This window comes from Schistosoma mansoni, chromosome 2 (genome assembly GCF_000237925.1).
Source record: "Schistosoma mansoni strain Puerto Rico chromosome 2, complete genome".
Classification (NCBI taxonomy): domain Eukaryota; kingdom Metazoa; phylum Platyhelminthes; class Trematoda; order Strigeidida; family Schistosomatidae; genus Schistosoma; species Schistosoma mansoni.
Window position 1 is genome coordinate 21,043,634 of NC_031496.1, and position 16,965 is coordinate 21,060,598.

The following is a 16,965-nucleotide window of genomic DNA, read 5'->3' on the forward strand; positions in this document are numbered from 1 at the left end:
ACTGGCGGTCGCTCTGACTTTTGACTTTGGCGGGATTTTTCCCCTTTGTATTTTTGATGTTGATTGGCTATTATGTTACTTTCTGAATCCAGAGCCAATCTTTTCGACTCTTTCAAGGCTGATTCTCCGGGTGATGAGTTCAGCAAACCAAAGAAATGCTTGAAGTCAGGATCAAGCCCTCAAAAGTCATTGAATATGGTTATTTTGCAAGGTATATTTCGTGGTTTTTTCACGTTTTTGTCTTACTATCATATTTTTTGGACAATTGTAAAAAGAATTCCTTCTAGCGTTGTTCGAAAGGAATTTTGAATACAGCTATATCACAGACCGAAAATTTCGAAGGAAGTGAATCTTAACACTAAGTTATCAGATTGTAACTATAGCAGTTTCCTGTTGGTGGGAAACTTTTTTTATGCGACTTTCATGTTAGGTTGCAGATTTGTAGTTGTTGCCCATTGATTTTCGAAAGACAGTATTTGCCGAAAGGCAGTATTCAAGTTGATAGAGGTACATTCACTAAAGTTGAAACCTGGTATTTCAGTCCGGCTGGGTTAGAAATGTATTCAATAAGTTATCTTAATCCTTTTAAGCTTACATGTGGTCATGAGTGAAGTTTAAGCCCACTCTAAACTCCCACCGATTCGAATGCACTGACCATTTTTTTCTCAACCATATGTCTTGCGTGCATGCACGGCTTTAAAGTCAATTTCGTAAACTCACAACGTTTCTCATGACCTATGTCGTATTGCTGCTCCGACTTCTGGAATTAATCTATGACCTTACTGGCTTTCTTGCCTCAAATGTTTCCAAATTAACGGGTCTCTTTATCTCACCCTCATGATGAAGGGAAAGTTGTTTTTGTAGGTCAAGAGCCAACGTGGTGCTCCCACAATGCTGAATATCCTCAATAATACTGCACTCCAAATACATTGCTCAACAGCCTGTTCATCGTGATTTAATTTCGTTTACAAAATTAAAAACGGCAAGATTTCAATTATTAGTATGCTTCGAAGTTCAGATAATAAGTGGTACTTCTTAGGTAGTCATCCCACAATCCTTTAAATAGTCTAATGTGAAGGATGTTTAACGTGCCATTTTAAGTCACTGGTGGCTAAAGTAAGCTAATGCTGTTCGTTTCTTGATCATTTCCAAGTTAATGTGCTCAGCTGGCTTGGATTCGGAGTTCGTCACTATATATATCCCTCGTCATAAGGCAATAGCCATTACTTTGCCGCAACAGGCAAGACATTTAAAAGATAAGGCTAACATTCCTTACCATCCATACTAAGGCATCTAGTGACGTAGTCAAAATCGGTTTAGCGACCGGGAGACAAAAGACGCGTGGTGCTATTTCAGTACAAAATATGCGAATTAAAAACTTACACGTCATTGAAAATTAATTAAATTTTGAGACGAAATCTGCTTGCCGTCATCCATCGATGGGCAATCGGAGTAAATACCTCATGTGTTTGTTCTTTTTGCAAATGACTATTGCATACGTGAACAAGGTGCATTTAATCTTCATGCATATGATCTGCCAATTTCAGATGAAAATGATGATGATGACGAACGTTTGGCCCGACGAAAGTCACGTTTGCTGGAGCCTCATCCCGCTAGTGTTAATAGTCCAGGTGCTAACTCTACTGCAGCTAGACGACGCGCAGATGCCGCAGCTCCACGTGGTATACCTCAGGCACAAATTGGTGAACATTATGGCAATTGTATTCGACTAGCTGCAGAAAATAAAATCACGGCAAAAAATGCGTTTAACTTACATCTGATCGATTACATGAGTGAAATGATAAAAAAGGAGGACTTTGCAAGCTTCCAGGTATTATGCGTCTTTTACTTTGGTTTTCTTGTTTGTACAAAGTCTATACAATCAGTTTTGTCCCTTTGCATCACAACGGTCAAGCTATTGTTTTGAAAAATTATAAACCACGTTACTTAGCCACTAAAACTGCAGTAGTATTATGACAGTATTTTTAGCTAGTTAGTGGTAACCGTTTAAGTCAGTAGCAGTTAGGTTAAAAATCCAGTGTGTTGGTAAATGCACCAGGTCAAATAAATGTATAGCAAATAAATACAACAGTTATTCTGGCAAATTGTGTTCTGAGAGCACCAGTCTTTCAACTCTTTGATTCACTGCCGGAGAATGTCGACATCTTTAATCCTTTTGTGGTTTCAGTCAGGTGGACATTTAGTTAATTGAGTCCTACAACCTGATTGCTTGTTTTCAGGTCGATACATATTGAAACTTTTTCAAGCCTAGGTTTTAAAGATACAGATCTATCAATTGTGTAGCTTATGATTTTATTTATTTATTTATTTAATTTTGAACACAAACACTGGTACAAAGAGGCACCAGATACATACGTGCCACACAATAACAACGAGAATGTGAAGAGATAAAGAATGTAAGGTGCGTATAAAAAAGGGAACAATAGCGAACAGAAATTAGTGTATGATAGTGAAATCCATAAAGTCACTAACTTCTGCTATGAGCCATGTTGGTAGATGTAGAGTACCTGGTTAGAGTTCGCTCGACTATCGTAACCAGTGGTTGGAGACTTTGAGTGACATGGATCTGAATAGATCACTATGGCATCGGTGTACACACTCTTTGTCTCCCCTTAAACCCTGAGATTGAAATTGCTTTATATCTTTCTCTCTACGAACTAATTCTTTCTTCCTGTACTATATCCTTATACACAATCTTTTATATATTACTACCATTGAAGTAACTACTTCTATGAATTTGGTGTTCATCTTGTGTTAATGGGCTGTGGCAACTTGAACTGATGCATATATGTACCTGATCCTACGTTCTAGATTACTGACTGACAGCAGTCCATCCCATATTAGTCGGTGTATATCAAACGTGGCCTGTGAAAATAGAGGACATACGTAGACTTGAGGTATGTGATTGTGTTTTCGAAGAACTGCTTTCGTGTGGTGGAACACCGTAGTTAGTAGTCCTTAGGTTAGACGTACGGTACTAGGAAAATATGGCACATGAGTTGATGAGTCCATGGGTCACCATCAGCTGGTGTTTCCTGAGCATGTATTGCATATATTTAACCACCACTTACCTTGATGCTAGGTTCTGACTGTTGTGCAATCAGATTAAAAATAAGCCATGAGCTACTAAATTACAACAATCATTGACTATGAACTGTGTTCTTAAGTGTCGAATATCAGATTGGGGTCCTAGCTATAGTCGCGATCGTCAGTCATAGACTTCTTACATAACTAAAAATCGGCCTCACGGGAACAGATGCATTCATTCTAAAATCCCATTAAAACTTGAGCTTCAGAATTTCTAGTACTACCTTTCTTATTTGGTTCCTTTTCAAACCGTATTCCTTGAACTTTGTCTTGTCACTGATACTATTATTTCAAATCTTTTGGTATTCACTTTGTCAATTTCTCACTATTCTGATGGGGTATGAAAATTTGGACTGCTGTAAAAACGTCAGGTCTTACGTTGATTGTGATTGATTTCCGTCTGGTCAGTAATTGTATGGTTGATAAGAACTTAGTTATTTTACTTAAATTGATGTATTGGAGGTTAAAAACGTTTAATATCTCAATATTTGAGGTTACTAAACGATAAGAAGCCAGATATTGAAATCGGTAGTTCTCTACTGTTCAATGGAATCCAAGATATCACGAGTTAGTGACTTATGAAGCTACCGTAAGAAGGCTTTGAAAAGTACGTGATAACCGTTACAGGTATCATTATTCACCTTCCCTTTAATACTAGTTTTTGGGTCGTTCAAGATAACCTTAATCTACGACTGAAAACAGTTGCAGTAACTCGTGTTTCTTAGTTCTTTTCTGCATCTTGAACTTATTACTATCCCATAATTTCCAGTCTTCGATTTCGCTTCCTCTCCTATTTTTAGTTCCCTAGCGTTTTTATTGATATTGCTTCAAATCATTGTCTTTTCCTCTTTCTGTGCACACATTTATACACAATATAAGCTCATGTATCTATCTATTTCCATCCTTAAACAGCTAAATGCTTCCTCACTTTCTATAACTCAAACTAAAGTTTCATTTGCTTCTAATATAAACTTATGCAATATTCTTCTCGTTTGTATTACTTTTAGATTGCCAGCTCATCGTTGGACGCTGGAGCAAAAATATACGCAGGTCGTGTTGATGCTGTACATCAAGAAACGTATCAAGTTCTTACTGGACTTGGTCGCTCAGGCAATCCTCAAAATGAAGATAATGAGAGTAATGCTGATAATGTTGATGATGATGATAAGACACATTCACATTCTAAACCAGAGCAAAAAAAGAAAACTGCTGCACATCGAGATATTATCCATAAACAACTAAATAAGATTCGAATTAAAACACTAGCCGATAAGATTGATGTAAGTTTTTGCATACACTTCATACCTGCCTGTCTTATTTTACCACTTTTTAAAAACCAAATAATGTATGAACTTTCTAACAGTAAATACTAAAAATCTCTAGTAAATATTTTCATGGTTTAAGTTTATGCAATGACGCTTAAATCAGGTTGTAAAAGAAAGAAACATTAGTGGAGCGGTATCTTAGTGGTCTTAGTGGTTTGATTCCCGACCACTAAATCCCAGGTTCGAACTCCGTTCCTCCTATTTCGGTTTTTGCAGCCTGCTAGTATTATTTGCTCTCAGACTTAGAGTGTAGCTTATATCCACACATATGGTGAGTGAGTTTGTTTATTTTGATTTAGAAAATACCTACTTTTTCACACAGTTAAAATTGTACGTGATTATTTGTATCTTCAGGTTGACCCTTTGTTTCAACATCAAACAGCTGCTTATGATGAGGGGGGTACTGCTGAACTAAGATTAAACCAGCTTTCCACTGCTAATGCTTCATGTGAGTTGATTTTAGACTCATCAACTCCTGTTATGCTCCGTACGTTGACCACCACTCAACCAATAACCCCTATGAATGTTACAAATGTTACTGAGTTTTTGTCTTCAATGCTTGCAAGATCACTAAATCAACTGTCTATATGCTCTACGTTGCAAAACTTTCGCTTCACTGATTGGGATCTAAACAAGAACAGTTTTGATGTAAGTTTACATTATATCTTTTGTAGATCACTAGTTAAAAATCAATAAATCGTAATCTATTTCGTATGCGAATCATACTGATCAATCATTACATTTACTCAATTACATCTTGCTAATCACTCTATTGTTCAGTTATATTTCCGAATGTTAGTATGTCAGATTTTCAAGCCATAAAAGTGATTGTTTCAAAGAGTTAGATGGCTCGTATCATATAACATTTCTCGAAGTTTTATTATACTGGTATTGTTTCCCTTGTGTAGTATGCTTTTTCGAATCGTCCCATTAATCCTTTGAACATAACGTATTTCATCACTTCAAATGTTTTCGGGGTTCCCTTCACGGGTCTCACTCCCGACATACTTTCACCAGAGCTGCTTTTCAAACCCCTGTTGTATGTTGCTAGGTCTTTCTTCATCTGAACCAAATACCCTTACGTTTAGCATTCGAACGCTTTATCTCACTCGACCGATCACAAAAACAGAACACAGCTTGGTCAAGTACATAATTATATTCCAAATAAACCAAGTTGGATGAGAGTAAATTCCAGTAAAGAAAACGTTGGTATATTTATAATTTTACACAAGAAGGTTCTATAGTCTCCATTTATTGGCTAGCGCTAACGGGCTTGGAAATGGCCAATAAGCGTGCTCCAACACAATCTTACGTGGAACATGCAATAATCCAATCTTCGTTGTTGTAATTTTTCTTATTACGACCCAGCTATCCCTATTGCTGAGTATTTCTGAACATCAATTAACTCAACAAGTCCCCAAGTCAGAACACGGTTGAACAGGAAAGAAATTATATTCCGAATAACAAGGGTAGATGGAAGTAAGAAGCGCAATAAGAAATACGTTAGTATGTTTATAGTTTTTACATGAGAAGATTCTGGAGTCTTCTCCAAGCACTGACTAGCGCTGATTGGATAAGAATTAGCTAATCAGCGTGCACCAACATAATCGTGCATGGAACATGCTTTAATTCAATCTATGTCCCGCTAACATATGTGCTGCTAAAATAAGTGCATTCTATTACATTTTATTTCGGGGTTACCCTTAAATACCAATTTTATTAGCATGACTTTCAGTGGTTGCCTATTTGAGACCATCAACTTTACTTTCCCGGTTGATAACACCGTCAACAAAGTCATTATGTCCACTCACGATCCACCCATCATTATCATGCTTGACTCTTGGTCCCGCCTCTACAGTGATTTTTCAACCTGGTTTTTGTAAATCACAATGATCCTTACCTATGGTTGTCTTAGGGCATTGTTGTATGTCATTTCGGTCTGTCAAGTTAAATTCATTGTCGTGTTATAAGTATCCCCTCGGTCGCGTTACACCTATCGCAAAACAACACATCCTATTTAATTATACATCTTGTTTTTAGCGGGATATAGTTTGTATTAAAACATTTTCCGTGCAGAACTGTGTTGGGACACGCTGATTGGCCGCTTAGCCGGTCAGCACTAGCGAATACTTGGAGGAGACTCTAGAATATTCTCATTTAAAAATTATAAATATGCTAACGTTTTTCTTATTATGGTTCCTAATTCCATTTAACCTTGTTTATTTAAAATGTAATTAAGTTCCTGCTCAACCGTGTTCTGATTTGGAGACTTGTCGAGTGAAGCAGTGTCCAAGAGTACTAAGCATTAAGAGTAGCCGGGTCGTTATACGAGAAACCATAACAAGGTATTAATCGTTAGTAGTGGTTGGGAGGTGAAAGTCCAATATACAAACGGAAAATTGTCAATATATGAAGTGAAACTGGAGAGTTGTCAACGTCTTCACATAAGGAATCAAGAAATATAAGAGTTTGGTATAATTTACATTTTCTGGATCAACTCAGAAATGTAAGAATTTTTCTTTGATACTATCTCTTATACTATTAACATTTCAGTTGTATCCCAGTTTGTGATGGAATCTAAGGAGGTTGCATTTCAGGTTATGTTGCATTTCACTACGTTATACAATATATTTATTACCCCTGTCTGAAAACCCAGATTTCGGCCGGGGCAAACATATTGCTAAAAATCAATAAAAAACTAGACACAAATTACACGTTAACTTCAGAGCTGTCTTGGTAGATAGTTTTTACAAAAGTGCCAGTATATTAAAGAATTTTTCAAATATATATATATATATATATATAATTCAAGTGTTTAGCTACTATTAAACTATTCAAATAAAATAAACAAGCAATGAACGTAAGTGCTTAAATTCTTAGAAATTAAAAAGAAATAATTTGGAATCTTTCCAAGCGATAATGTGTTTTAAAATTATCTCTTAGTCAAATAGCCAAATGAACTGGGATGCAAATTCACAACCTATTAGCTTGCTTAATCAAGACAATAATGATGATGGTGATGACAATGGTTTCAATCCTTTTCCAGTTCAGGACGATAGTTTTTGTGACAATATTCATGAAGGTAATCTTTCTTTGTTTAGTTTATTGCAGGTAAAAATTACTTTCGTTATTTATCTAACAAAATAATCATTTAAATTTATCAGGATGCATGAAAACACCTATTATTAATATTACTTTCACAGTGTCATTTTAAACATATTGTAGTGACTAAAGGGTGACATAACATTATTCTTAAAATAAGTGATATAATATCGATTTGTTAGGTCGTGAGTTATGAGTTAGATGGTATGTTGATAATTTTTAAGGATAGGCTATAAATTCTCATAAAAATCATGAAGGCCCAATTCTAGTGCCATCTTTTTTATTTTTGGTTACTGTTGAAGTAAAGCGGACCATGAAAAATGCGAAAGAATTGATAAATTAGGCTGAATAATTTTGTTCATATCGAAAATATATATTTGCCTTTTATCACATGACATCTGCTCTGACTCTATTAAATGTTTGATTGCTTAAATGGAGCTTTTCTTATTAACATTAAAACATTTAAAAAGCTTGGGAATTATCTGTTTTCAGTATAGGATTGTGGAGATTGTTGAGTTTCATCGAAATCATGAACCGACCAATGTTAGATCAGTTTTGAAAACTTCGAAGCACTAGACGGTCGGTTTGTCATCGTGGATCGACTAAAGTTTGACATTAACACCATTGGATGCCAGGCCAGTGGTCTAAAGGTTAAACGTTCGCACGCGAAGCCGAAGGTCTTGGGTTTGAGTCCCACGTGCGGGGTCGTGGATGCACACTCCTGAGGAGTCTCATACTAAGGCGAAATGGCCATCCAGTACCTCAAAGTTTTCTATAATGGTCTAAAATTGATCGATTCGGGACGTTGATGAAATTACCGATTTCATTATTAGTATGAATTGAAGAATAGTTGTATTTAGCTGATAGCTTTAGGCCTGTTAAGACTTGCTTACTGACTTGTGACATTGGCCGTTTTATTTTAATCTAGGGATAGTCAAATGGTAACATTTTACTATATGGAAACAATTCTTATGTCTGATAAAATAAGAAAACCTGATCACTATCAAAAAATCTATTCAGTAAGTTTCTAACAACTGTTCAATCTTCAGATTAAATAAGTCTTACACCATGTATTTTCTCTTCACTCTTCAAATAAAAACGTTTTCATTTTATGAAATCTAATTCAGCAACATCAGTATAAAACTGATAAGTTTCTGTTTCATGGCACTGAGTAAACTTGTTTTGGTAATTAGTCTCTATCTAAAAGAAACGTAGGGTGGTGATTCCAAACTAAACGATTTACTCATGTAACTATAAGGAAGTCTTATAATATAATATTGTCTTGGTCCCATAAAGTTATCTTCAACGTAAATTCTCTCCAAGAACTGACTGACATACCACTGAAGTTGGTTTTATCGAACAAAACTGGATATTAACTCACCAGCCCTTTATAGGCTTATATAATTAGACTATGGACCATATTTATAGTAATAACAATATTACTTAATTAAGTCACTATTTGTAGAATACTGTTCGTACCTATGATCTGCTAGTTAAAACAATTCAAAGCACAGCACTACACTCCATAAAAAAATATCATTTGATCCCAAAAGGTTGTCAATACTTGTAAGTAAATATGATTTAACCGTCATTTCCATGTTTTTTCTCTACTACAGATATAAATTTGGACCCGGTGTTCGAAACTGGAGTGCAAGTTGAGGTGAATGGTTCATCCGCAGAAGCTGTAAATAATAATATTAGATCTGACAATCTGTTGGCTAATATTCCTGTTACTGAAAAGTAATATATATGTATCACTTGTTAGCCGTCAATAAAATATAATAGGTCCATTTCTGTTACGTCACAGTATTTCTTAAAAGTTTGTTAATTATAAATAGAATTGAATATGAAATTGTATATTTAATTATCTCAGCGACTAAAATTGGTTTATTTGAACGGTTTACTCTACAGTTTATTGCGAGTTTCTCCTCAGAATTAATTGAAAATAGATTTTAAGATTTCACAACCAAACTCTCTACATAAAAATAGTTCAGTTATTTTATGTATGTTAAATTTACTTGAAAATATAATTGTAAGTCATTTAATTTGAAATATCTTTAGATTGTTGTATCGAATGTTGAATGTGTGTTGTTGATTTTTACAATCCTTGGTGTGTCAGTGAATGTGTCGGAGTGGCAGATAATTTTTTCATTTATTATTCAGTACTTCATTTGTTTACTCTACTGCCCATATGATGAACGCTTGATCTGTCAGTCTTTACCTCTAAGCCACAAAACACTTTTAGAGGGTTTCAAATCCTTGGAATTCAGTTCAATTTCCAATTTCTGTTAAATACAATGGTATGACTAGTCTATTTTATAGCTGTTTGGAGGCCTCCTGACGAATTGTTATTGTTTCAAACTCCATTCCTTCACCCTTACATTCGGCTGCTCCCTTGTCTTTCGTACACATACAACATATTACAATCATCACATTTAATTTCGTAGACACAATCTTGTCTTTCTTTTGGTGTTTCATCCTTAACTGTCGTTAATAATGAACTAAGAGAATCGTTCATTCGTAAGTACACTTTTATGTCTACTATTGAATCCTTCAAATCTCTAAATATTCTTCAACAGTTATCTGGAAAACTTGACGTCATTTGATAATAGAAAAATGAAAGCTCACTGCGCATCACGACCAACTAATTGGTTCAATTATCAAAAATCTTTTATTATCTTAAATAACTTCAATTCAAAGAAACGAAAATATAAATTTATTACTAAAGCTTTCATCATAAAATTTTCCACCTCAGTACTTTGATAGTTATGAGTCGTACTCAAAGTACTGCACTCCTTGAAACATTGATTGTTTTAAAATAGCTCACAGTGTTTATCATGAATCCGTATGTAAATGTTTACTTCTTTCGAGTAACAACAATGAATATCATTTTCACCATAATCTCTTTGTTTTTACATATTTCAACTCACCAAGGTACAGGTTAGAGAATTAATTGATTAGTTAAAGCCCATACACTTTAAATCCACTGTCATCATTAAATAATGTTTTGCTAAAGTTTATGCGGAAATTTTCGGAATTAACTTACCAAGTACAAAACAATCTAGCACTATCGAAATTATCCCTTCCTACCAAAAATCTTTTCCAATTTACAAAATTTCCTGATTCATTTGATATTTTGAAATTTATAGTCACCGTTATCCTCTGTTTCGCATTACAATGTAGTGATGAGAATTTTTATAATTTCAGTCTTTCTTTGCAACAGTTAAAAAAACAACTACTCAATTCAACTGAATTATTCATACTAGGGCATACGTGTAACTCTGTGTCGATCAATGTATTAAAATAACTAAGACCATTTTGGTCCCAATCATTAAGTTGATCCACTCATTTCTGTTTGAACATCCTGATGTAGTATCAATAGTATTAATGGTGGCAAAGACTGAGATATTTTTGGTGTACATATGTGTATATTGTCATTTCAAGTGCTTATTTCTATTATCCTCAGACAAATAATTCTTTTGTTTATTAATTATTTAGTACTACCGCTACTAATACTAATACTACTACTACCACAGCAGATGGTGAATTATTTGTGTCCTGTTTAAAAAATATGCTGGATAAACAATATGAACATTTTGGAAAATTAAATGATTATCTGTTGGGTATGTGGGCAGGACCTGAACATTGGCGTAAAAAAGCTAAAAGACCAAAGTTGGATGGTGCAGTTAAATTAAATGAAGGTTTGTTTGTTTTACTCATTTTTTTATTTTCACTTTATAAGCATATATATGACTGTATTGATTTTTATAAAATAGAAATCTTGGAAAGATTGTATTTGTTTACAGTGAGGTAGTTTACTAGTGCCTGATGAAATATTGTTCAATGACTCCTAAGCATTGTGGTTTTTCCTACACAAGAAAACTTACGTCCTTGTTACCATGTTATGATTTCCACTTACACCTACTAATATAATCACTGTATATACTAACCGTCAATAGTTGACTCAAAATTCACTTATTTCAAGATCACGAATCAGGGTACTATAAAAACTGGGACTCAATATCTCACGTGATTAAATGACACACTATAAATGATAATTCTCATTGAGTACTTAACCATAGCATTTGTATTACAAAACTGATTAATAAGTTTAAATTTAACTAACTGAAGGTCAAAAATATCTTGACAAAAATCAAATGAAAACCTAAATTTAGGATGCTTCAATAAAAATACTATTAACTAACTGTTTGACAAATATATGTTGGAAACATACAACCTGGTTCTCCCAAAAATAGTCTGTCATTATTCACAATTCCCGTGCTTCTTGTTAGCACCCAAGATCTAGATGCTAAATGTAGTGTTCAAACCGTTAGTACTCTACTAGCTTGCATTTTTTTCTTTGCTTTTCAGTACTAACCTAAGCATTATATATGTACGCATAGGAACCTGAGATGGGTGTTTCTTGTGTGTATATGGAGTTGTAAACTCCAATGGGTTCACACTACCTGGTCGGGGTCCGTGTGATTATTGTAATTAATGGTTAGAGATTTTGAATGACACGGCTCAAAAATCGTTTGCAATGGCGCACGCACACAATCTTTGTCTTCCCCCGAATTCTGAAGTTGTAATTTATATCTTGAATCATATCTTCGATGCTTAATCTTTCCTATTACCACTGATTCTGTTACTGCCTCTATTATTCTGGGATTCAACTTGACAATTCCATCTTTCTGTACTAATGCGATGTGCCAACTTGAACCCACGTACATACGTACCAGGTTCTACGTTGTGACAGACTGAATCTGTGTTATTCTAGTTTTTTCCGTCATCTATATCAATTACTTTCCATCATATCATACCTTGATGTTATACTTTAATACACATCAGTGGTTGTAAGGACTCGATGAGAAACGACGATATATAATGAATTCATATCATTCTACCTCAACTGTTATTATGGCTTTATTTTAATCAATTTATTACACATAGAAATTTTGGTACAGTGTCATATCAAAGAAATGTGACAACTTTAAATAGTAATGTTATGAAGAAATAGGTGAAACGGTCACATCAATGAAGAAATGAACAAAATTATTGTTTAATAGCAGATGCATATTAATTAGAAAGGAATTTAACCAAGATAGATTTTTTTCAGTGTACACGTTTTAAAACTATTGACCAGTTAGCCATCATTAAATTACCAATTAACATGGAAGTCCCAGTTCCTTTCATTGTCCGTAATCTTTATTAGTTTTCATTTCTGTATATTCGTTGTACAGCCGTGTAGTCTTATTCACTGATATTTACAGCAATCAAACGACCTCATTTGTCTTCAAGTTGTACAGAACTTTGTCATGTTTGAAATCGATGTTCAGACATAGAATTTTCTTTGGTATAGAGGCTATTTATATTTATTTATATTTATATCCTTGTCAACAAATCACGATGGATACCCATTTTCGATGAGCATCTTTCTTAGGAGGTTCAGTTCTTCAGTTGTGACATAGAGATTGCACATTTTTTGTATTCGTGTATCAAGGGATATGACTAGATTTCTCTTTCTACTAATACAAGCTTAGCTGTAAAAGCTTGATAACTGGTTTTTTGTAAATAGATCTTCTGAGAGTTCTGTTAAGTTTTCTTGCCATTTCAACATCGAGAAAGTGAATATTTTGTTTGGTTTCAGAAAAATTAAAAAACATTATTTCTACTCCGATTGTTACTCAGCTATTCTATTTTTTTTTCATTTTAATTTGTACTTGTACTCAATTCTAAACATTTATCTTTATCTTAATGTATATCGAACAACAGTAGAAATGGTTTTTGTATAATTGGGAGTTCAGTTTTTATTTTAAAAAGTCCAATTTTTATAGCGACATTTTCAATTTCATGTATGTTCTAAAAAATTTCTTTTTTCGCGGTATCATTTTGTTTGAATGGAGTCGACTAGTGTTGTTTAATGTATAGTTAACTACTCTAGAAAAATTGATACCCCAACACTTAAGTGTTTTAATGTCGCCTACCGAATATTTTCACTTTTATAATCTTTTACTCTATTAAATAGTAATTTTTCTGAAAATCCATTTTGTATTTGTTTCAGACAACCCTGAGAAAAATTTTGAACATGAATCAGGTGAAAATGAAATGGGGATTGTTGACAAGGTAATAATCAGTCGAAAAATGACCAAGTCGAAAAGAGATAAAGCTCAAAGAATCTCTTATGCTGAAACGATTAAACCAAGCGAGAATAGAACGAGGCAAGTTTGTTATATGACTCATATTTTGGTATCTAGTCGACTGAAAATACATTTGTTGCATAGCACAGTTCTTAGCGAGATAGTATTTCTTACATTTCGATGTAGAATATTAATATTTTAACTTTGTATAAACTGAAATTGACGATTATTTTAGTATATTTGTTCTTAAAAGATTGTTCGTAAATTGTATTTTTAAAAACAATATTTTCATATTTGGAAACTCACTGAAATGACGTTTGGTTATCTCTTAGCTGATTCCTCATATTTTTTCAACAATTAATAATGTTAATATAACCACCACCAAATACATTTTTATTACACTGGTTCTCTTTGATGGACATAGTCTAAGAATTAGCGATCCTATTCGACTGCTTAAACCAAAACAGGTGGCGCAAAGGTTTTAATAGAATACCTGAGTGTTGTGATCACTAAATTGCCGTTTCACCGATTTCTTTTCACATTCCCATCACACGTTAAAATTTTCACCACCTTAAAGTCAGTCAGTCAGTCAGTCACAACGTAGAACTTCGTACGTACGTACATCAGTTCGAGTTGCCATACCACATTAGCACAGAGATGCAGTTGTCGATTCAAATCCCATAGTGGTAGAAGTAGTAGGAGTATAATCAGAAATCCAAAAGATTAGGGGTTTCAAGAAATTATTGAAGGAGTATAGTACAGTGAAATAAATTTGGAAAGAGAAAAAGATAAAGACATGAGGAATTCAGAAGATTAGAATTTGGTAGAACACAAAGAGTGGATGCATCTTCGCCATTGCAAACGATTTTGAGCCATGTCATTCAAGGTCTCTAACCATCGGTTGCTGTCATCTCGCGAATCCCAACCAGGTAGTCTACACCTACCAACATGGCCCAGTCCACTTGTCAGTGACTTCATTGATTTGTGCCATGTTTTGGTCTGGCCACCCCTAGCTTTCTTCCAACCTACTCCTACACCATGAAACATTGCACGTCGGGGCAGTCGGTGGTCGGGCATACGTAACACATGTCCCAGCCATCTCAACTGATGAAGTTTCACTACTTCATCAATCGATTTGCCATCCCTACCTAGTACTCGTTTCCTAACAACTGCATTACTTACCCGGTGGTCCCAGGATATACGAGCAATGCTTCGAAGACGCCTATGATCGAACACTAGTAGCCTACGAATATCCTCTACTCTTATTGGCCATGTTTCACTGCCATAGAGTAGGACGGAGCGAACTGCTGCACAGTAAACCCGTCCTTTGGTTGCTAGACGGATATCTCGCCTACGCCATAAATGACGCAAGTTGGCGAAAGCTAGACGAGCCTTCTGTATCCGTGCTGAGATTTCGTCACATACCAGACCACAAGGGCTGATGAGACTTCCAAGATAAGTGAAGTGGTCTACACGCTCAACTACTTCACTCCCTATCATTAGTTCAGGTGTCGATGCAACCCAATCCTGAAGTAACATTTTGCACTTCGAGGGAGAGAATCGCATTCCGAACATGCCTGCATTGTTGCTTATAGTGGTCAGAAGACTCTGCATGTTGTCAGCGTCTTCACCGAGTAAAACTATGTCGTCGGCGTATTCTAAGTCGACAAGTGAGTCTCCTGGTAAAAGTTCAACTCCTGGAGGTTTAGCTGATGAAAGTGCTATCTCTAAAAGTAAGTCAATGACAAAGTTAAACAAGAATGGGGAGAGTGGACAGCCCTGACGAACGCCACTTGTGGTAATCAGTTCTGATGACAGTTCGCCATAGGCTCTAACTCGACCAGTTGTGCTCGAGTAGAGAGCCTTTATGAGGTTAATGTACTTCTTTGGTACTCCTTTCACTGACAAACATTGCCATAGAACCTCACGATCAACAGAGTCAAATGCCGCCTTAAGGTCAAGAAATACTACTATTGTGGGACGTCTGAATTTGTGTCTATGTTCTAGGACCTGACGTAGGGTGAATATCTGGTCTATGCAACCACGTCCAGGTCGAAAACCAGCTTGGTTTTCTCTAGTCTGCTCTTCACGAGCTTTGGTTAGGCGACCTAGTATTATTGAAGCTAATATTTTAGACACTATATTAGTCAAACTGATCCCTCTGTGATTGTCACAAGAGGACTTTTGTCCTTTCTTATAAACTGGCACAATCAGTGATTGGGACCAGTCAGATGGAATTACGTCCAGTTCCCAGATTCTACCTAAGACCTCAGTCAATCTCACTACTAGTACTGGACCACCATCCTTAAAAATCTCAGGGGTCAACCTGTCAGGGCCTGCTGCTCTCCCTCGCTTCAGATTTCCTATAGCTTTTTCAACCTCACAGAGGGTTGGAGGACTTACATCAATTTGCCATTCAGGACGACTGGGGATCGTGGGTAATTGAAGTGTGGCTGAAGGCCAGTTGAACTGATCCCTAAAGTGTTCTGCCCATCGATCCAACCTCCTGGATTGAGAATGAATTATATGCCCATCTTTATCTGAGATGGTTTCACTGATATTCGGGTTCCTAATACCGGTTTCTTTAACGAGTCTGAATAGCTGCCTACTGTTACCTATTGCCGCTGCCTTTTCCATCTCTCTTGCTTTCGCTACCCACCACTGTTCACGATCATTACGTAGACTTCTTATAAGCCTGCGCTTAAGTTGACTCCGCTCTTCGTTATGCTCAGAGCCAGGTGGGATGAGTTTACGAGCATCTATCAGTGCGGTAGATGCTGCCGAGATCCATTGTTTCTCCCTAACGTTATGGTTTACCTTATTAGCGGATATCACTGCTGATTCCACAGCTTTTCGGATGTCATTCCACGCTGCCTCGGGGTGGACACAACTTACATGGCTGCCTAACTGTTTTTCTAGTTGTTCCTGAAATATATTCTTAGCTTGCCTACCATTAAGTAGAACCCTTAGAGGCTTCCCTGCAGTGTCTTTCCTACGTCCAGTAAGACGCAGACAAATACGTGCTCGCACTAGAGCATGATCTGAATCTAAGCATGTGCCCCAGAATGAGCGACAGTCTTCTATCGAGCCCCTCCATCGGTGGCTGATAGCGATGTGATCTAATTGGGTCCAACGTTGGGACGAATTCGGGGGTCGCCAGGTCAAAAGATGTTTTTCCTTATGCTTAAAGTTAGTATTTGCAAGAAATAGGCGGTTATCTGAGCATAGCTGCAACAGACGGTCGCCATTATCTGTTCTTTTCGCCATAGACACCAATAAGATCCACCCAGGGT

General features: G+C 35.9%; 1 protein-coding gene across 1 annotated transcript in view; it reads left to right on the forward strand.

Moving 5' to 3' along the window:
* Positions 1-16,965, forward strand: part of Smp_157290 (hypothetical protein) — a gene marked incomplete at its 3' end in the record, with an annotated part of 21,033 nt that continues 4,068 nt past the window's right edge. Inside the window, exons 1-8 of the mRNA XM_018796055.1 lie at positions 1-211; positions 1,548-1,831; positions 4,116-4,388; positions 4,788-5,081; positions 7,377-7,515; positions 9,152-9,275; positions 11,034-11,230; positions 13,561-13,753. Coding sequence (XP_018650305.1) covers positions 73-211; positions 1,548-1,831; positions 4,116-4,388; positions 4,788-5,081; positions 7,377-7,515; positions 9,152-9,275; positions 11,034-11,230; positions 13,561-13,753 — 1,643 coding nt within the window. The 5' untranslated portion in view covers positions 1-72. The remainder of the gene's footprint in view (positions 212-1,547; positions 1,832-4,115; positions 4,389-4,787; positions 5,082-7,376; positions 7,516-9,151; positions 9,276-11,033; positions 11,231-13,560; positions 13,754-16,965) is intronic.